This window comes from Lagenorhynchus albirostris, chromosome 21 (assembly GCF_949774975.1).
Source record: "Lagenorhynchus albirostris chromosome 21, mLagAlb1.1, whole genome shotgun sequence".
NCBI lineage: Eukaryota > Metazoa > Chordata > Mammalia > Artiodactyla > Delphinidae > Lagenorhynchus > Lagenorhynchus albirostris.
The window spans coordinates 21655783-21677808 of NC_083115.1; the positions used below are offsets into that span (position 1 = coordinate 21655783).

The 22026-nt window shown below is 39.7% G+C and overlaps 2 protein-coding genes across 5 annotated transcripts in view; one reads left to right on the forward strand and one right to left on the reverse strand.

Moving 5' to 3' along the window:
* LRP2BP (LRP2 binding protein) overlaps nt 1-17758 on the forward strand; it is a 41416-nt gene extending 23658 nt beyond the window's left edge. The window contains exons 8-9 of the mRNA XM_060136240.1: nt 15442-15554; nt 17712-17758. Coding sequence (XP_059992223.1) covers nt 15442-15507 — 66 coding nt within the window. The 3' untranslated portion in view covers nt 15508-15554; nt 17712-17758. The remainder of the gene's footprint in view (nt 1-15441; nt 15555-17711) is intronic.
* A 579-nt stretch (nt 17759-18337) lies between these two features.
* SNX25 (sorting nexin 25) overlaps nt 18338-22026 on the reverse strand; it is a 109071-nt gene continuing 105382 nt past the window's right edge. For 2 of the 4 annotated variants that reach the window (XM_060136237.1, XM_060136236.1), the window contains 3 exons: nt 19731-19912; nt 19348-19448; nt 18338-18923 (listed from right to left, as the gene is read on the reverse strand). In XM_060136237.1, the coding sequence (XP_059992220.1) occupies nt 18843-18923; nt 19348-19448; nt 19731-19912 (364 nt within the window). In that variant the 3' untranslated portion in view covers nt 18338-18842. Of the gene's footprint in view, nt 18924-19347; nt 19449-19730; nt 19913-22026 lie in introns of those variants that run through there. The other 2 variants (XR_009538220.1, XR_009538221.1) reach the window with 2 other exon arrangements.

Genomic DNA, 22026 nt, shown 5'->3' on the forward strand with positions numbered 1-22026 from the left:
AAGCAACCGACAAAGGATTCATCTCCAAAATTTACAAGCAGCTCATGCAGCTCAATAAGAAGAAAACAAACAACCCAATCCAAAAACGGGCAGAAGACCTAAATAGACATTTCTCCAAAGAAGATATACAGACTGCCAACAAACACATGAAAGAATGCTCAACATCATTAATCATTAGAGAAATGCAAATCAAAACTACAATGAGATATCATCTCACACCAGTCAGAATGGCCATCATCAAAAAATCTAGAAACAATAAATGCTGGAGAGGGTGTGGAGAAAAGGGAACACTCTTGCACTGCTGGTGGGAATGTGAATTGGTTCAGCCACTATGGAGAACAGTATGGAGGTTCCTTAAAAAACTACAAATAGAACTACCATATGACCCAGCAATCCCACTACTGGGCATATACCCTGAGAAAACCAAAATTCAAAAAGAGTCATGTACCAAAATGTTCATTGCAGCTCTATTTACAATAGCCCAGAGATGGAAACAACCTAAGTGCCCGTCATCGGATGAATGGATAAAGAAGATGTGGCACATATATACAATGGAATATTACTCAGCCATAAAAAGAAACGAAATTGAGCTATTTGTAATGAGGTGGATAGACCTAGAGTCTGTCATACAGAGTGAAGTAAGTCAGAAAGAAAAAGACAAATACCGTATGCTAACACATATATATGGAATTTAAGAAAAAAATGTCATGAAGAACCTAGGAGTAAAGCAGGAATAAAGACGCAGACCTCTTAGAGAACGGACTTGAGGTTATGGGGAGGGGGAAGGGTGAGCTGTGACAGGGCGAGAGAGAGTCATGGGCATATACACACTAACAAACGCAGTAAGGTAGATAGCTAGTGGGAAGCAGCCGCATGGCACAGGGATATTGGCTCGGTGCTTTGTGACAGCCTGGAGGGGTGGGATGGGGAGGATGGGAGGGAGGGAGATGCAACAGGGAAGACATATGGGAACATATGTTTATGTATGACTGATTCACTTTGTTATAAAGCAGAAACTAACACACCATTGTAAAGCAATTATACCCCAATAAAGATGTTAAAAAAAATAATTAGCAACTTAAAAAAAATTAAAAAATAAAAAAATAAAGTACCACGTCTTCTTTACCCATTCATCTGTCAATGGACATTTAGGCTGTTTCCATGTCTTGGCTATTGTGAATAGTGCTGCTATGAACACTGGGGGGCATGTTCTTTTTGAATTATGGTTTTCTCTGGAAATATGCCCAGAAGTGGGATTGCAGGATCACATCGCAGCTCTATTTTTAGCTTTTTGAGGAAACTCCATACTGTTTTCCATAGTGGCTGCACCAATTACATTCCCCCCAACCTTGTAGAAGGGTTCCCTTTTCTCCACATGCTCTCCAGCATTTGTTACTTGTAGACATTTTTTTTACATCTTTATTGGAGTATAATTGCTTTACAATGGTGTGTTACTTTCTGCTTTATAACAAACTGAATCAGTTATATATATATACATGTGTTCCCATATCTCTTCCCTCTTGCGTCTCCCTCCCTATCTCACCCCTCTAGGTGGTCACAAAGCACGGAGCTGATCTCCCTGTGCTGTGCGGCTGCTTCCCACTAGCTATCTATTTTAGGTTTGGTAGTGTATATATGTCCATGCCTCTCTCTCACTTTGTCACAGCTTACCCTTCCCCCTCCCCATATCCTCAAGTCCATTCTCTAGTAGGTCTGTGTCTTTTTTTTTAATAAATTTATTTATTTATTTTATTTATTTTTGGCTGCATTGGGTCTTCGTAGCCGTGAGTGGGCTTTCTCTAGTTGCAACGAGCGGTGGCTACTCTTCATTGCTGTGCTCAGGCTTCTCATTGCGGTGGCTTCTCTTGTTGCAGAGCACGGGTTCTAGGCGTGCAGGCTTCACTAGTTGTGACTCACGGGCTCTAGAGCACAGGCTCAGTAGTTGTGGCACACAGGCTTAGTTTCTCCATGGCACGTGGGATCTTCCCAGACAAGGGCTCGAACCAGTGCCCCCTGCATTGGCGGGTGGATTCTTAAGCACTGCACCACCAGGGAAGCCCAGGTCTGTGTCTTTATCCCTGTCTTACCCCTAGGTTCTTCATGACATTTTCTTTTTTCTTAGATTCGATATGTATGTGTTAGCATACAGTATTTGTCTTTCTCTGACTTACTTCACTCTGTATGATAGACTCTAGGTCCATCCACTTCACTACAAATAACTCAATTTCGTTTCTTTTTATGGCCGAGTAATATTCCATTGTATATATGTGCCACATCTTCTTTACCCATTCATCTGATGATGGACACTTAGGTTGCTTCCATCTCCTGGCTATTGTAAATAGAGCTGCAATGAACATTTTGGTACATGACTCTTTTTGAATTATGGTTTTCTCAGGGTATATGCCCACTAGTGGGATTGCTTGTCATATGGTAGTTCTATTTGTAGTTTTTTAAGGAACTTCCATACTGTTCTCCATAGTGGCTGTACCAATTCACATTCCCACCAGCAGTGCAGGAGTGTTCCCTTTTCTCCACACCTCTTCCAGCATTTACTGTTTCTAGATTTTTTGATGACGGCCATTCTGACTGGTGTGAGATGATATCTCATTGTAGTTTTGATTTGCATTTCTCTAATGATTAATGATGTTGAGTATTCTTTCATGTGTTTGTTGGCAATCTGTATATCTTTTTTTTTTTTTTTTTTTTGTGGTACGCAGGCCTCTTACTGTTGTGGCCTCGGCAGGTGGACTCTCACCCACTGCGCCACCAGGGAAGCCCTGCAATCTGTATATCTTATTGGAGAAATGTCTATATAGGGCTTCTGCCCATTTTTGGATTGGGTTCTTTGTTTTTTTGTTATTGAGCTACATGAGCTGCTTGTAAATTTTGGAGATTAATTCTTTCTCAGTTGCTTCATTTGCAAATATTTTCTCCCATTCTGAGGGTTGTCTTTTGGTCTTGTTTATGGTTTCCTTTGCTGTGCAAAAGCTTTGAAGTTTCATTAGATCCCATTTGTTTATTTTTGTTTTTATTTCCATTTCTCTAGCAGGTGGGTCAAAAAGGATCTTGCTGTGATGTATGTCATAGAGTGTTCTGCCTATGTTTTCCTCTAAGAGTTTGATGGTTTCTGGCCTTACATTTAGGTCTTTAATCCATTTTGAGCTTATTTTTGTATATGGTGTTAGGGAGTGTTCTAATCTCATACTTTTACATGTACCTGTCCAGTTTTCCCAGCACCATTTATTGAAGAGGCCGTCCTTTCTCCACTGTACATTCCTGCTTCCTTTATCAAAGATAAGGTGACCATATATGCGTGGGCTTATCTCTGGGCTTTCTATCCTGTTCCATTGATTTATATTTCTGTTTTTGTGCCAGGACCACACTGTCTTGATTACTGTAGTTTTGTAGAATAGTCTGAAGTCAGGGAGCCTGATTCTTCCAACTCCGTTTTTCGTTCTCAAGATTGCTTTGGCTATTCGGGGTCTTTTGTGTTTCCATACAAATTGTGAAATTTTTTGTTCTAGTTCTGTGAAAAATGCCAGTGGTAGTTTGATAGGGATTGCATTGAGTCTGTAGATTGCTTTGGGTAGTAGAGTCATTTTCACAATGTTGATTCTTCCAATCCAAGAACATGGTATATCTCTCCATCTATTTGTATCATCTTTAATTTCCTTCATCAGTGTCTTATAATTTTCTGCATACAGGTCTTTTGTCTCCTTAGGTAGGTTTATTCCTAGATATTTTATTCTTTCTGTTGCAATGGAAAATGGGAGTGTTAATTTCACTTTCATATTTTTCATCATTAGTGTATAGGAATGCCAGAGATTTCTGTGCATTAATTTTGTATCCTGCAACTTTACCAAATTCATTGATTAGCTCTAATAGTTTTCTGGTAGCATCTTTAGGATTCTCTATGTATAGAATCATGTTATCTACAAATAGTGACATTTACTTCTTCTTTTCTTCTTTGGATTACTTTTACTGCCTTTTCTTCTCTGATTGCTGTGGCTAAAACTTCTAAAACTATGTTGAATAAGAGTGGTGAGAGTTCGTAACCTTGTCTTGTTCCTGATCTTAGTGAAAATGCTTTCAGTTTTTCACCATTGAGGACAATGTTGGCTGTGGGTTTGTCATATATGGCCTTTATTATGTTGAGGAAAGTTCCCTCTGTGCCTACTTTCTGGAGGATTTTTATCATAAATGGGTGTTGAATTTTGTCAAAAGCTTTTTCTGCATCGATTGAGATGGTCATATGGTTTTTCTCCTTCAGTTTGTTAATATGGTGTATCAAGTTGATTGATTTGCATATATTGGAGAGTCCTTGCATTCCTGGAATAAACCCCACTTGTTCATGGTGCATGATCCTTTTAATGTGCTGCTGGATTCTGTTTGCTAGTATTTTGTTGAGGATTTTTGCATCTATGTTCATCAGTGATATTGGCCTGTAGTTTTCTTTCTTTGTGATATCCTTGTCTGGTTTTGGTATCAGGGTGATGGTGGCCTCGTAGAATGAGTTTGGGAGTGTTCCTCCCTCTGCTATATTTTGGAAGAGTTTGAGAAGGATAGGTGTTAGCTCTTCTCTAAATGTTTGATGGAATTCACCTGTGAAGCCATCTGGTCCTGGGCTTTTGTTTGTTGGAAGATTTTTAATCACAGTTTCAATTTCAGTGCTTGTGATTGGTCTGTTCATATTTTCTATTTCTTCCTGATTCAGTCTTGGCAGGTTGTGCATTTCTAAGAATTTGGCCATTTCTTCCAGGTTGTCCATTTTATTGGCATAGAGTTGCTTGTAGTAATCTCTCATGATCTTTTGTATTTCTGCAGTCTCAGTTGTTACTTCTTTTGGATTTCTAATTCTATTGATTTGAGTCTTCTCCCTTTTTTTCTTGATGAGTCTGGCTAATAGTTTATCAATTTTGTTTATCTTCTTCAAAGAACCAGCTTTTAGTTTTATTGATCTTTGCTATTGTTTCCTTCATTTCTTTTTCATTTATTTCTGATCTGATCTTTCTTTCCTTCTGCTAACTTTGGGGGGGTTTTTGTTCTTTCTCTAATTGCTTTAGGTGTGCAAGGTTAGGTTGTTTATTCAAGATGTTTCTTCTTTCTTAAGGTGGGATTTTATTGCTATAAACTTCCCCCTTAGAACTGCTTTTGCTGCATCCCATAGGTTTTGGGTCGTTGTGTCTCCATTGTCATTTGTTTCTAGGTATGTTTTGATTTCCTCTTTGAATTCATCAGGGATCACTTCGTTATTAAGTAGTGTATTGTTTAGCCTCCATGTGTTTGTATTTTTTACAGATCTTTTCCTGTAATTGATATCTAGTCTCATAGCGTGGTTGGAGAAGATACTTGATACAATTTCAATTTTCTTAAATTTACCAAGTCCTGATTTGTGACCCAGAATATGATCTATCCTGGAGAATGTTCCATGAGCACTTGAGAAAAATGTGTATTCTGTTATTTTTGGATGGAATGTCCTATAAATATCAATTAAGTCCATCTTGTTTAATGTATCATTTAAAGCTTGTGTTTCCTTATTTTTTTTTATTTTGGATGATCTGTCCATTGGTGAAAGTAGGGTGTTAAAGTCCCCTACTATGAATGTGTTACTGTCGATTTCTCCTTTTATGGCTGTTAGTATTTGCCTTATGTATTGAGGTGCTCTGATGTTGGGTGCATAAATATTTACAATTGTTATATCTTCTTCTTGGATTGATCCTTTGATCATTAGGTAGTGTCCTTTGTCTCTGGTAATAGTCTTTATTTTAAAGTCTATTTTGTCTGATATGAGAACTGCTACTCCAGCTTTCTTTTGGTTTCCATTTGCATGGAATATCTTTTTCCATCCCCTCACTTTCCGTCTGTATGTGTCCCTAGGTCTGAAGTGGGTCTCTTGTAGACAGCAGTTGTTACTTCTCCTTTTGGATTTCTTGAAGTGGGTCTTGTTTTTGTATCCATTCAGCCAGTCTGTGTCTTTTGGTGGGAGCATTAAATCCATTCACATTTAAGGTAATTATCAATATATGTTCCTATTTCCTTTTTCTTAATTGTTTTGGGTTTGTTATTGTAGGTCTTTTCCTTGTCTTGTGTTTCTTGCCTGGAGAAGTTCCTTTAGCATTTGTTGTAGCGCTGGTTTGGTGGTGCTGAACTCTCTCAGCTTTTGCTTGTCTGTAAAGGTTTTAATTTCTCCATCAAATCTGAATGAGATCCTTGCTGGGTAGAGTAATCTTGGTTGTAGGTTTTTCTCCATCATCACTTTAAATATGTCCTGCCAGTCCCTTCTGGCTTGCAGCGTTTCTGCTGAAAGATCAGCTGTTAACCTTATGGGGATTCCCTTGTGTGTTATTTGTTGTTTTTCCCTTGCTGCTTTTAATACGTTTTCTTTGTATTTAAATTTTGACAGTTTCATTAGTATGTGTCTTGGCGTGTTTCTCCTTGGATTTATCCTGTATGGGACTCTCTGTGCTTCCTGGACTTCATTAACTATTTCCTTTCCCATATTAGGGAAGTTTTCAACTATAATCTCTTCAAATATTTTCTCAGTCCCTTTCTTTTTCTCTTCTTCTTCTGGGATCCCTATAATTTGAATGTTGGTGTGTTTAATGTTGTCCCAGAGGTCTCTGAGACTGTCCTCAGTTCTTTTCATTCTTTTTTCTTTATTCTGCTCTGCAGTAGTTATTTCCACTATTTTATCTTCCAGGTCACTTATCCGTTCTTCTGCCTCAGTTACTCTGCTATTGAACCCTTCTAGAGTATTTTTAATTTCATTTATTGTGTTGTTCATCATTGCTTCTTTCCTCTTTAGTTCTTCTAGGTCCTTGTTAAATGTTTCTTGCATTTTCTCTATTCTATTTCCAAGATTTTGGATCATCTTTACTATCATTATTCTGAATTGTTTTTCAGGTAGACTGCCTATTTCCTCTTCATTTGTTAGGTCTGGTGGGTTTTTATCTTGCTCCTTCATCTGCTGTGTGTTTTTCTGTCTTCTCATTTTGCTTATCTTACTGTGTTTGGGGTCTCCTTTTTGCAGGCTGCAGGTTCGTAGTTCCCGTTGTTTTGGGTGTCTGTCGCCAGTGGTTAAAGTTGGTTCAGTGGGTTGTGTAGGCTTCCTGGTGGAGGGGACTAGTGCCTGTGTTCTGGTGGATGAGGCTGGATCTTGTGTTTCTGGTGGGGAGGTCCACGTCTGGTGGTGTGTTTTGGGGGTGTCTATGGACTTATTATCATTTTGGGCAGCCTCTCTGCTAATGGGTGGGGTTGTGTTCCTTTCTTGCTAGTTGTTTGGCATAGGATGTCCAGCATTGTAGCTTGCTGGTCATTGAGTGAAGCTGGGTGCTGGTGTTGAGATGAAGATCTCTGGGAGATTTTCGCCATTTGATATTATGTGGAGCTGGGAGGTCTCTCATGGACCAGTGTCCTGAAGTTGGCTCTCCCACCTCAGAGGCACAGCACTGACTCCTGGCTGCAGCACCAAGAGCCTTTCATCCACATGGCTCAGAATAAAAGGGAGAAAAAGTAAAAAGAAAGAGGATAAAATAAAGTATGATAAAATAAAGTTATTAAAAGATAAAAAATAATTATTAAGAAAAATTTTAAGTAAAAAAAAAAAGACGGACACAACCCTAGGACAAATGGTGAAAGCAAAGCTATACAGACAGAATCTCACACAGAAGCATACACATACACACTCACAAAAAGAGGAAAAGGGGGAAAAATAATGTATTGCTCTCAAAGTCCACCTCCTCAATTTGGGATGATTTGTTGTCTATTCAGGTATTCCACAGATGCAGGGTACATCATGTTGATTGTGGAGATTTAATCCACTGCTCCTGAGGCTGCTGGGAGAAATTTCCCTTTCTTTTCTTTGTTCGCACAGCTCCCGGGGGTTCAGTTTAGGATCTGGCCCCGCAACTGCGTGTAGGTTGCCGGAGGGCGTGTGTTCTTCGCTCAGACAGGACGGGGTTAAAGGAGCCGCTGATTCGGGGGCTCTGGCTCACTCAGGCAGGGGAGGGAGGGGTACGGATGCGGGGCAAGCCTGCGGCAGCAGAGCCCAGCATGACGTTGCACCAGCCTGAGGCACACCGTGCATTCTCCTGGAGAAGTTGTCCCTGGATCACGGGACCCTGGCAGTGGCAGGCTGCACAGGCTCCCTGGAAGGGAGGTGTGGATAGTGACCTGTGCTTGCACACAGGATTCTTGGTGGCGGCAGCAGCAGCCTTAGTGTCTCATTCCCGTCTCTGGGGTCCACGCTTTTAGCCCCGGCTCACGCCCGTCTCTGGAGCTCCTTTAAGCAGGGCTCTTAATCCCCTCTCCTCGCGCACCAGGAAACAAAGAGGGAAGAAAAAGTCTCTTGCCTCTTTGGCAGGTCCAGAATTTTCCCTGGACTCCTCCCAGCCAGCTGTGGTGCACTAATCCCCTGCAGGCCGTGTTCACGCCGCCAACCCCAGTCCTCTCCCTGGGATCCGAGTGAAGCCTGAGCTGCAGGTCCCAGCCCCCACCCGCTGCAGCGGGTGAGCAGACAAGCCTCTCGGGCTGGTGAGTGCTGGTCGGCCCTGATCCTCTGTGCGGGAATCTCCCCGCTTTGCCCTCCGCACCCCTGTTGCTGTGCTCTCCTCCGTGGCTCCGAAGTTTCCTCCCTCTGCCACCCACAGTCTCTGCCCGCGAATGGGCTTCTAGTGTGTGGAAACCTTTCCTCTTTTACAGCTGCCTCCCAGAGGTGCAGGTCACGTCCCTATTCTTTGTCTCCGTTTTTTCTTTTTACTTCTGCCCTACCCAGGTACGTGGGGACTTTCTTGCCTTTTGGGAGGTCTGAGGTCTTCTGCCAGTGTTCAGTAGGTGTTCTGTAGGAGTTGTTCCACATGTAGATTTATTTGTGGGGAGAAAGGTGATCTCCACATCTTACTCTTCCGCTATCTTTCCCCATCCTCCCCTTGTAGACTTTTTTTTTTTTTTTTGCGGTACGCTGGCCTCTCCTGTTGCAGAGTACAGGCTCCAGACGCGCAGGCTCAGTGCCCATGGCTCACGGGCCTAGCCGCTCTGTGGCATGTGGGATCTTCCCGGACTGGGGCATGAACCCGTGTCCCCTGCATTGGCAGGTGGACTCTCAACCACTGCACCACCAGGGAAGCTCCTCTTGTAGATTTTTTAATGATGGCCATTCTGACAGATGTTAGGTGATACCTCACTGTAATTTTGACTTGCATTTCTCTAATCAGCGACATTGAGCATCTTTTCATGTGCTTTTTGGCCATCTGTCTGTCTTAGATCTTCTGCCCATTTTTTGATTGGGTTTTTAAAAATATATTGAGCTGCATGAGCACAATTATTTTGCATTGGCTTGGCCAAAAAGTTCATTTGGTTTTTCCCATAACATCTTATGGAAAAACCAAAATGAACTTTTTCGCCAACCCAATATATTTTGGAGTTTACAAATGATGCAACCAACAACGGATTAAATATTCTTTGGGTTGTCTTTCCATTTTGTTTATGGTTTCCTTTGCTGTGCGAAAGCTTTTAAGTTTAATTAGGGTTCCATTTATTTTTGTTTGTATTTTCATTACTGTAGGAGGTGGAACCAAAAAAATACTGTGATTTATGTCAGAGAGTGTTCTGCCTACGTTTTCCTCTATGACTTTTATAGTATCTAGTCTTACATTTAGGTCCTTAATCCATTTTGAGTTTATTTTTGTGTATGATGTTAGAGAATGTTCTAATTTTATTCTTTTACACGTAACTGTCCAGTTTCCCCAGTACCACTTATTGAAGAGACTGTCTTTTCTCTATTGTATATTCTTACCTTCTTTGTTGTAAATTAATTGACTATAGATGCGTGGGTTTACTTCTGGGCTTTCTATCCTGTTCCACTGATCTGCAAGTCCGTCTTTGTGCCAGTACCATACTGCAGCTTTATACTATAGTCTGAAGTCAGGGAGACTGATTTCTCCAGCTCCGTTTTTCTTTCTCAAGATTGCTTTGGCTTTTTGGAGTCTTTTGGGTTTCCATAAAAATTTAAAAATTTTTTGCTCTAGTTCTGTGAAAAATGCCATTGGTAATTTGATAGGGATTGCATTGAATCTGTAGATTGGCTTGGGCAGTATAATCATTTTGACAATATTCTTTCAATCCAAAAACATGATATATCTTTCCATCTGTTTGTGTCATCCGATTTCTTTCATCAGTGTCTTACAGTTTTCAGAGTATAGGTCTTTTGCCTCCTTAGCTAGGTTATTTCTGGGTATTTTATTCTTTTTGATGCAATGGTAAATGGGATTGTTTCCTTTATTTCTCTTTCTGATCTTTCATTGTTAGTGTGTAGGAATGCAAGAGATTTCTCTGTATTAATTTTGTATCCTGCAACTTTACCAAATTCATTGATGAGCTCTAGTAGTTTTCTTGTAGCATCTTTAGGATTTTCTACGTATAGTATCATGTCATCTGCAAACAGTGACAGTTTTACTTCTTTTCCAATTTGGATTCCTTTTATTTCTTTTTCTTCTCTGATTGCTGTGGCTAGGACTTCCAAAACTGTTGAATAATAGTGGCAAGAGTGGACATCCTTGTCTTGTTCTTGCTCTTAGAGGGAATGCTTTCAGCTTTTCACTACTAAGATGTTAGCTGTGGGTTTGTCATATATGGCCTTCATTATGTTGAGGTAGGTTCCCTCTATGCCCACTTTCTGAACAGGTTTTATCCTAAATAGGTGTTGAATTTTGTCAAAAGCTTTTTCTGCATCTATTAAAATGATCATATGGTTTTTATTCAATTTATTAACATGGTGTATCACATTGATTTGCATATATTGAAAAATCCTTGCATCCCTGGGATAAATCCCACTTGATTATGATCCTTTTAATGTGTTGTTGGATTTAGTTTGCTAGTATTTTGTTGAGGATTTTTGCATCTATGTTCATTGGTGATATTGGCCTGTAATTTTCTCATCTTGTGGTATCTTTGTCTGGTTTTGGTATCAGGGTGATGGTGGCCTCATAGAATGAGTTTGGGAGTATTCCTTCCTCTGAAATTTTTTGAAATAGTTTCAGAAGGATAGGTGTTAACTTCTCTAAATGTTTGATAGAATTTGTCTGTGAAAACATCTGGTCCTGGATTTGTATTTGTTGGGAGTTTTTTTTAATGAGTTTCAATTTCAGTACTTGTAATTGGTCTGTTCGTATTTTTCTTTCTTCCTGGTTTAGTTTTGAGAGATTGTATCTTCCTAAGAAATTGTTCATTTCTTCTAGGTTGCCATTTTATTGGCATAAAGTTGCTTGTAGTAAGTAGTTTCTTATGATCCTATGTATTTCTGTGGTACCAGTTGTAACTTCTCCTTTTTAATTTCTAATTTTATTTGAGCCCTTTCCCTTTTTTCCTTGATGAGTCTGGCGAAAGGCTTATCAGTGTTTATCTTTTCAAAGAACCAGCTTTCAGTTTCATTGATCTTTTCTCTTGTTCATTTCTACTTCGTTTAGTTTTGATCTGATCTTTATGATTTCTTTCCTTCTGCTAACTTTGGGTTTTGTTTGTTTTTTTTCTCTAGTTGCTTTAGGTGTAAGGTTAGGGTGTTTATTGGGGATTTTTCTTGTTTCCTGAGGTAAGACTATATTGCTATAAACTTCCCTCTTAGACCTGCTTTTGCTGAGTCCCATAGGGTTGAATCATTGTTTTCATTTGTCTCTAGGTATTTTTTTATTTCCTTTTTGATTTCTTCAGTGATTCATTGGTTGTTTAGTAGCATATTGTTTAGCCTCCACGTGTTTGTGCTTTTTACAGTTTAATTCTTGTAGTTGATTTCTAATCTCATAGCATTGTGGTCAGAAAAGATTCTTGATATGATTTCAATTAAATTTACTGAGGCTTGCTTTATGGCTCAGCATGTGATCTATCCTGGATAATTTTCCATGTGCACTTGAAAAGAATGTGGGTTCTGCTGCTTTCAGATGGATTGTTCTGTAAATATCAACTAAGTTCATCTGGTCTAATGCATCATTTAAAGCCTGTGTTTCCTTACTGATTTTCTGTCTGGGTGATCTGTCCATTGAGGTAAGTGGCGTGTTAAAGTCTCCCAGTATTACTGTTACCATCAATTTCTCCTTTTATGGATGTTAGTAGTTGCCTTACATATTGAAGTGCTCCTATGTTGGGGGCATATATAATTTTTATGTCTTCTTGGATTGATCCCTTGATCATTATGTAGTGTCCTTCTTTGTCTCTTGTAACATTCTTTATTTTAAAATCGATTTTGTCTGAGATGAGAATTGCTACTCCAGCTTTCTTTTGCTTTCCATTTGCATGGAATATCTTTTTCCATCCCCTCACTTTCAGTTTGTATGTGTCCCTAGATATGAAATGGGTCTCTTGTAGAGAGCATATATATGGGTCTTTTGTATCCATTCAGCCAGTCTGTGTGTTTTGGTTGGAGCATTGAATCCATTTACATTTAAGGTAATGACTGATATGTATGTTCTTATTGCCATTTTGTTAATTGTTTTGGATTTGTTTCTGTAGGTCTTTTTTCTTCCATTCCTCTTTTGTTCCCTTCTCTTGTGATTTGACGACTACTTTAGTGTTGTGTTTGGATTTTTTTCTTTTTGCATGTTTATCTATTGTACATTTTTGGTTTGCAGTTACCATGAGGTTTTGATATAGCAGGCTATATATATACAAGATTGTTTTAAGTTGCTGGTCTCTTAATTTCAAATGCATTTCCAATATCCTGCATTTGTACTCTCCTCATGATTGCTGGTTTCGAGATATTTGTGTGTGGATAATTTCCCATGTTTACTGTATGTTTGCCTTTACTGATGAGGCTTCCCATTTGTAATTTTCTTGTTTCTAGTCGTGGGCTTTTCTTTTCCACCTTGAGAAGTTCCTGGAGTATTTGCTGTAAAGCTGGTTTGGTGGTGCTAAATTCTCTTAGCTTTTGCTTGTCTGTAAAGCTCAACAAGAGCCTTGCTGGGTATTCTTGGTTGTAGGTTTTTCCCTTTCATCACTTTAAATATATTGTGCCACTCCCTTCTGGCCTGCAGTTTCTGCTAAAAAACCAGCTGATAACTGTATAGGGATTCCCTTGTATGTTATTTGTTGCTTTTCCCTTGTTGCTTTTAATATTTTGTCTTTACCTTTTGTCAGTTTGATGTGTGTCAGCATTTTCCTCCTTGGGTTTATCCTGTATGGGACTCTCTGCACTTCCTGGACTTGGGTGACTGTTTCCTTTCCCATGTTAGGGAAGTTTTCAGCTATTATCTCTTCAAATATTTCCTCAGGCCCTTTCTCTCTCTCTTTTCCTTCTGTGGCCCCTATAATGCAAATGTTGGTGTGTTTAATGTTGTCCCAGAGGTCTCTTAGACTGTCCTGCTTTCTTTTTATTTTTTTTTCTTCATTCTGTTCCGGGGCAGTGATTTCCACCACTCTGTCTTCCCACTCACTTATCTGTTCTTCTGCCTCAGTTATTCTGCTATTCCTTCTAGTGTATTTTTCATTTCAGTTATTGTATTGTCCAACTGTTTGTTCCTTAAATCTTCTAGCTCTTTGTTAAACATTTCTTGTAGCTTCTTGGTCTGTGCCTCCATTCTTTTTCTGAGACCTTGGATCATCTTTACTTCATTACTCTGAATTCTTTTTCAGGTAGGTTGCCTATCTCCACTTTACTTAGTTCTTCTGGGGTTTTATCTTGTTCCTTCCTCTGGAACATATTCCTCTGCCATCTCATTTTATCGAACTTTCTGTGTTTGCTGTCCTGCAGGCTACAGGATTGTAGCTCCTCTTGCTTGTAGTGTCTGCCCCCCTGGTGAGTGACACTGATCTAACAGGCTTGTGCAGTCTTCCTGGTGGGAGGGACTGATGTCTCCTCAGTGGTGGGTGGAGCTGGGTCTTGTTCCTTTGATGAGCAGGGGTGTATTGAGGTGGCTGTGGGCTCAGGAAGACTTTAAGCAACCTGTCTGCTGATGGGTGGGGCTGTGCTCCTGCCCTGTTGGTAGTTTGGCCTGAGGCTTCCCAGCACTGGAGCCTTGGGCTATTGGGTGGGGCCAGGTCTTGGCGTTGCAATGGCAGCCTCCAGGACACCTCATGCTGATGAGTACTCCCCAGTACCTCTGCCACCAGTGTCCTTGTCCCCATGGTGAGCCACAGCTGCCCTCCACCTCCCCTAGGAGACCCTCCAAGACCAGCAGGTAAGTCTGGCCTAGGCTTCTATTAAGTCACGCCTTTTTCCCCTGGGTCCTGGTGCACATGAGACCTTGTGTGCACCCTCCAAGAGTGGTGTTTCTGTTTCCCCCAGTCCTCTGGAGCTCCTGCAATCAAGTCCCGCTGGCCTTCAAAGCCAAATGCTCTGGGGGCTCCTCCTCCCGATGCCAGACCACTGGAGCCTGACATGGGGGCTCAGAACTCTCAGTCCTATGGGAGAACCTCACAATATAATTATTTTCCAGTTTGTGGGTCACCTACCCAGTGGATATGGGATTTGATTGTATCGTGAATACAACCCTCCTACCATCTTGTTGTGGCTTCTTTGTTTTTTGAAGTAGACTATCTTTTTTGGTAGGTTCTAGTCCTTTTTTTGTCAGTGCTTTTCAGCAGTTACTTGTGAGTTTGGTGTTTTTGTGAGATGAGGTGAGCTCAGGTCCTTCTAGTCTGCCATGTTATCCTCATCCCCTATATATACTAATTTGTACATGATTATGGGGACTGCAAAGACTGACTGTCATCTGCAAGCTGGGAGACTCAGAAAAGCTGGTGGTTTAGTTCCAGTCTGAATCTGAAGGCCTGAGAACCAGGAGAACCAATGGTGTAAGTCCCATTCTTTTTCCTTTTGTGCTTATTCTAGTTTGACTAGCTTATAGGGTGCTACATGTAGAGGCCTTGAACCTAGTGTGAAATGGCTGTGCCAACACCTCAGCTTGGGGGGCCGTGTGCAGAAGCCAAGGTGCTGACTTCTTGTCACTAGAAGCAAGCAAGCAAATATCTGGTAACCAACTGTCATGGGTACTAAAAGGGACAGTTTCTGCATGGAGTAAGGTCTGGATGAGGTAACTTCTGTCTTTCAAATTCCTGGCATACTATGAAATTATGCACCTTATTGCTAATTTAGGCATAACAAGATCATATGTTTAAAAAATTATACATGCTGCTATTCACATAACAGGTTTGAGGCCAAATGTTAATGCTTTCTATTTTACTTATTTTGATAATTCATAACTTAGAATACTATCAATGTGTAAATCCATTATTTTTAGCACTGAGAATTTTCTCTCCCAAAGGATAATAGCATGGTTATTTTTAGTTATGATCTATTAATACTTTGCATAGGTTAACTTGAATCTCCCTAATTAAGAAATCAGAATAGAAATGTATAACTATGAAATTCCCTTAAATCATTGCACTCTATTTCTTAAAAACAAAAGATCCAACAATTCAAAATATGTCTAAATAACTTTTTCTTTGATTTTTAAGGCTTGTCTTCTGAATCCTTCATTGGCAGATGAACTTCACACTTTACTTATTCGTCAGAGAATTTAGACTATAATGTATTTCAACAAAGATCATCGATCCTAACAACTTAGAATGTGTGTATTTTTATAATTTTTATAATAGCTATGTTTGTTTTCGCTCTCCCACGTTACATTATCCTGGGTATTTTACTGATGACAGGTTACCTTCATTCTTTTTTTTTTTTAACATCTTTATTGGAGTATAATTGCTTTACAATGGTGTGTTAGTTTCTGCTGTATAACAAAGTGAATCAGCTATATGTATACATATATCCCCATATCTCCTCCCTCTTGTGTCTCCCTCTGACCCTCCCTATCCCACCCCCCCATCCCACCCTCCCTATCCCACCCCGCCATCCCACCCCTCTTGAATTTGTAAAATGTTGCAACTTGAAATGTAGCTACAGGATCGAACTGCAGGAAGAGTCTTCAAAGATCCAGCTCTTAGGCTAGAGACTGACCAAGACCATGTCAAATATTGAAAACCATTCCATAAAGCAAGTATTTCTTTCCTTTCTTAAATAGTGTCCTGAAAGACTTAGTGTCATCTTAGCTTTAATAACTTCAGAAGTATAAATGCTACAAACTTATTTTAAAAAATCTGAAGTTTAATTCTTTAAATTTCTTTACTCCTTAGTGTTGTGAATTTTGAATAACTTTTAATTTTATTTCAGTCATTGAAGACTTCTAAAACAGAAAATTCCAAATTGAAAATTAAAAATCTAAATTTCAAAATAAGTGGGTTTAAGAAATTGCTTACAATCTTGCCTTTCCATATCTTCCCCTAAACATCTTAATGAGTAAAACTGCTATGTTCCTGGTAATCAATTGAAACAAGATGTTTCTCTGTGCTTCAGGTCCTTTTCTACATTTTAAAAACCCTCAATGTATTTCAAAACAAGATAAAATTTCAAATCATCTACCAATATAACTATAACTAAACTGTTAAATTAGCAAGAGGCTTTCCTTATCAATTACATCTACAGAGGCAAAATCCAACAGTAAAAATAGAATCCATATGCAAAAGATTCTAAAGAAATATACATCTGTGAAACAGATATTGAAAATAACGTTTAAGATACCTGAACAACACGTTCTTTGTAAATGTTATGGCTTTATTTTAAAAATCACAACCATCCTTTCCAAAGTGATTTACAAGATCTAGTCTTAGCACTGGGAAAATGCAATTAATATGTAGGTGCCCCTCACTAAAGAAGTATTATATGGCACAAAACTACTTGCTCTTGTTTTATGTTCTGGTTTGTCTATATTATTTGAACTTCACTTTGTTGAAATTTCTTCCCTGTATCTAAAGACAAACATAGGCCATATACTTCTCCTTTAAATCTTAGAGTAGAAACCCATCCCTGCTGAAGACTCTCTTCTTCCCCAGTAACAACATTTCCATGTCTCTAGCCCATTAAAAGATTTCATAAAACCTAACGTAAATCATTCTACAATACAAGCCCACTTGCTTTTGCTCTTGTTTTCTTAGTAACATCCATCTTAAGCCTTTAAGAATCTTAAAATAGAAATGTAATAAGGCAGTGTATGGGGACTCTAATAGCACTTTCATAGCTCGCTCACTCTACATCCCCAAAGTGAAGGCCACTTTAACTGCCATTAAAACACGGTTTGAGAAATCCTAAAGGTAGGAATTTGACATGTCATATTTGGTAATATGCTGTGCTTAAATGTCCTAAGTGAACCCAACACAGAATTTAAAATTTCAGTTTACTCTAGTTACCATAAAGCTGGCAAACCTGGCCCAGGTGAGCCCCTGCAAACTACCACTACTCCCAACATGGTGCACACCTTGATCTGTGATTGGAGTCACCCTTTAAGTGAGGTGAAGCTTCAAGGTCATTAACTTTTTTCAAAAAAAAAATCAAAACTTCTGTAAGAGTCCTTACAGTTGATAACTTATGAAAAAGTAAGACGACTTCTTAAGGATTGAGGAGTCATAACAGCCATGGTTTAATTATGCAGAAGATGGTCACTTTTAGTAACTGCTATGAGTTCCTGGGGCTTGGTGACTTCACACTGCTTCTCTTCTCTGAATGTCTTTTCTACATCCCTATGAAGGATAATTCTTATCCATATAAATAGCCAACTTTGAGTTTTTTCGAAAGTATCAAATATCTTGGTTTGAAATAAGGATCAAAGAGCTGTAGCTAAAAGAATATCAAAGATAAAATTTGCTTTACTAATTTTTAACCATTTGTCTTTCAGCACTTATGTTTCATATCAAGAACTTGGCATATCAGGAACTCAGCAGGTATGATCTAACAATGATATAATTAATACCACTTTATATATACATAGTATGTTTCTTTCATGGATTTCAAACTGAATTTCTGCTTAATTGGCTTGCTTTCAATATTCCTGGGGATTAGAAAGGGGAAAGTGTTTCATTATCACTGCATAATAAGTGGTAAAACCCAGGAAAATTAAGTGACTTGTCCATGGTCCCACTACTAAAATCAAAGCAACATCTGTACCCTGGATTTCGCCTAATGCCCCTACTGGTCCCCAAGACTTGATGACACAATCAAGTCCTGAACAGCCTGAAGTAACTTCCCTCCTCTTTGTTTCCCCATCTCATTCCTGCCCATCCATCCCACCTCCCTAATAACAGCACTTCAAGCACCAATTTTGGCTCTTCTCATTCACACTAAAAATCATATTTTTCACATTCATTCTGTGTCTGGAGAAAGGCAACAAACTTTATACTTCCTTACGGAAGTACTTACATGTGCAATGTTTTCTACAGAAAAGGCACTTGATAAGTATCTGAACTATCTTAAGTGTTTCAACTGTTTTTGAGATATAAGCATCTTAAACATCAGAGCGCTATGATTCATTTTTATATTTTATTGCTTCAGATGCTTCAAACTATGGGAAGTCTTTGGTAAAAATAAAGACAATAAAATTTTCACAACAACTTCACACAAAGCATTGCACAACAATATTCAACACATACGAATATAGGAATGTTCAGAATCCTCAGTGAGGAAATTAACTGTACAACGTTCATAATTCATTTAAAACAAACTTTTTTAAAACAAAACTTAATAAATATTTAAAATATTTCCTAGGTTCTTATCACGTATTAACACATATTTCAATCAGTATGTTGACCTTTAAAGGATTTATATTAAAATAAAAATAATTAACAAGTGGTTTTTTCTGTTGCCTAATATACAGCATCAAGTTTTCCCCCCAATTCTGCTTCATTCACATAAAACTAGAGGGAGGTAACTAAAAGATCGGTATGGTTCTCAGTCAAGCCCTCTGTGGAAAAGAGGAAAATGTTTCATGTCTATTATTACAGACATTTCTCTGGTGGTTTATTTGGGAGTCTCAAACCTGACAAGCTTTAAGTTCATCTAAATGAGTTCTCAGCTCAGGACACAATTCAATTAGCAGCAGTTCCATCAGCACCTGAACCAAGAAAGAAGAAAAAAAATGTCTTTTTCTCTAAGGGTTAAAAGGAATTAGTATTCTATAAACTCCATTTAGCATCAGATTGATTTATTTCACGGTCCGTTATAACCACCAACAGTATTATCAATCAGACTACTGGGAAACAGTTTGCTTTGCTGAAATAAGCAAGCCAAGCACTCAGGCAGAAACGTTACAGCACAAGTTGAGAGAAACAGCCAGCAGGCGAGGAGGGGGATGCCGCACCCACAGGGGGGTATTTTTTTTTAACCAAATTGAACAAAAATGAAGCAGAGAAAATGGGTTCAGAGTTACAAGCAATAAGAATGATTAAGCATATAAAGAGTTAAAATCTACCCCTGTATATGAACAGAAACGTAGAACTGAAGAAACTGAATCCTCTGGGAGGCTTTAAGTTACTCACATATAACAGATGCTTATTGGCTCTCGTTTCTTGCAGTGCGTTGAATATTTTTATTATACCATGACGGGCATTTTGCTGTCCAACAAGGCTCTGAAGCGTATCTGAAAAATTAAGTTTATATTCCATGCTGCTATTGATAAAGTGCACCTGCACGGACCTTCAGTGAGGGGCTACGACATATGCACACACAGCACATAAAGGCACGGAGACGCGAGGAACATGAGTGATCAGCTCTTTCCAATGTTTAAGGAGAAAATTTAGAATTTTTCTAAATTTTTCTAATTTTTCTAATAAGGCATTTATACAAACTGTAAGTGCAAAAGGAGAAGGGCCATCAACACTCCCTTTTCATGCGACTTTCAGGGTCAGAGCCCAGGCCTCACCTGGAATGTTTTCAAGCAGCTTCTGCTGTGCTCTCCGCTTTGTTTCCTGGCTTTGCTCTTCACTTGGGATTGTGTTCGGAGGTGCCAAATTCCCACCGGGCCACAAAGCATCCCGGAGAGCGCCGATGTAGTAGACCACCATTTGCTCGCTGAGAGCCCAGTCCACTGCGTCCCGGAGTTGTCTTTCAAGAGCAAAATATTTCTTGGATGAGGTTTTTAAAAATCTTATTCTCTATTCTCACAAGGCATTTATCAATGGGTAGGTTAAGATAAGCGTTTGACGAATAAACTAGGAATTGGATTTTTAAACTCTGACTCGGAAAGTTTTTATTTTGGTAACACTGACAGCCATTCATTCCTGGAGCTCACATTTTCACTGGTACTGAATTCTCTAAATGTTTGCCGCACGGTGTCTTTCAATCTGGAAAAGCAAGAACTGAGAGGAGATTGATTTGTTTGAAGCTTGCAACTACTCTTAACTGTGCACGGTACTTAACATACTAATTTCTCCATGAAGTGGTATAAACTGAAAGCATCAATCCGCTTTAAAAGACTGTGAAGAGCTCCCTGAGCTCTGGGAGTCCTGGGGAGAACCAAGCTTCTTCACTAGTTGTCCCCTGGGGCGGCCACGGCACAGGATGCTGGGCAGAGTTGTCTGACCCCGGAAACATCTCACATGCTCACGGGGCAAAGGGGGAAAAGACACCCCCCTTTCACCACAAAGGGGGGGACTTTGAAAAGATACACTGCTATCCAGCCACGTCACCTTCCCACAGGAGTGAAAATCGGGCAGATCTTGACCTGCACGGTTATAAATAAGTGGCTTTTATCTGGTTACCCAGGTCTTCCATAAACCCTACTTCATCAAATTCCAGCCAACCACTGGACTGCTGCAGAGAGCAGCACAGCTCACAGAGCCAGAAGCGGTGCTGAGGTTGGGAAGGGAAGTATCTCTGCAGAAAATGGGAGCAGAATCACCTTGGACTATTAGTGCAAGAAAGACCTGAAGTTTCAAACTTAATTCACGAATAATAAAAAGCCCTTTAAGAATCTGAATTCCCAACCAGATTTTTAAAGGGACAATGTGAGGTTTTCAGAAATAATATCTGAAATAGATGTTTCAAGCCCAGCACTTTGCACACAGTAACTAGTCACCAATGAAGTCTAAATTCCACTGTGAGTCAGAACCATGGTAATCCTGTTTGTAACTGCATGTCTCCTAAGATACTTCCCGATACTGCTTAGAACTGTGCAATTCATATCTAGATCAAATAAAATAATTTTATTAGTTCAATGGGGCTTTGGCTTTGAGAACCTGCTGACCTGCCTAAGTAAAATCTACATAAAAACACAGCTTGTTTTGCCTGTAGTCTTTGGGTTACTCACCAGCACTGCGTGAAGAAATGAAGAAGGAAAATTTCAGTTTGCAACTTAAAATTAGGTGAGTGACTTACCAAAGGCCATCACCTAAGCATTTTCTATCAATTTAGGTCTGACTTTGTATTAGCCAAAACTGGAGGAAGCTTTTGCAGCAATTCTGGGATGTGAAATTACAGTTGGTACAAGGCGAGAGGCACCTATTGTGCTGCTACTTAATTTTATGATGTGTCCTTGTCTGCCGGAGGCAAAACAGCACAGGGCCAGATGCTCCGTAATTTCTCTACCTGATAAAAAAAGCCCACTGAAACCCACAGCCTGAAAATTCCCTACGTGGTGCCCCTCCCCCGCCTAATGTATTCACCACTCAAACCACAGCTGCTCATCTTAAAATTAAGAGCCAATATCATAAATAGGAGCAGGGAATGTATGCATGATTTTCTGAAACTGAAAAAGAAAATAAGTTAGCGAGTCTGGAGTTATGAGAAAAATAGGGCCATTTTGAAAACTTCTTTATCCAAGGCCTGTCAGTACTAAGGTTAAGAGGTTTGCCTCAGACTGAAACTGTAAGTTAAACAGGGCATTTTTCCACTTAAAAGCCCACGATACTAAAAGTCAACTAAACAAGCCACTAACACCATTTTTTTTTTTTCCTGTGGTACACGGGCCTTTCACTGTTGTGGCCTCTCCCGTCGCGGAGCACAGGCTCCGGACGCGCAGGCTCAGCGGCCATGGTTCACGGGCCCAGCGGCTCCGCGGCATGTGGGATCCTCCCGGACCGGGGCACGAACCCGTGTCCCCTGCATCGGCAGGCGTACCCTCAACCACTGCGCCACCAGGGAAGCCCCACCATTTTTTAAAAAAACTTAGAAATAAACAGAAGTAAATTTTGGTTTATGACCACAAGGAAAATATATTC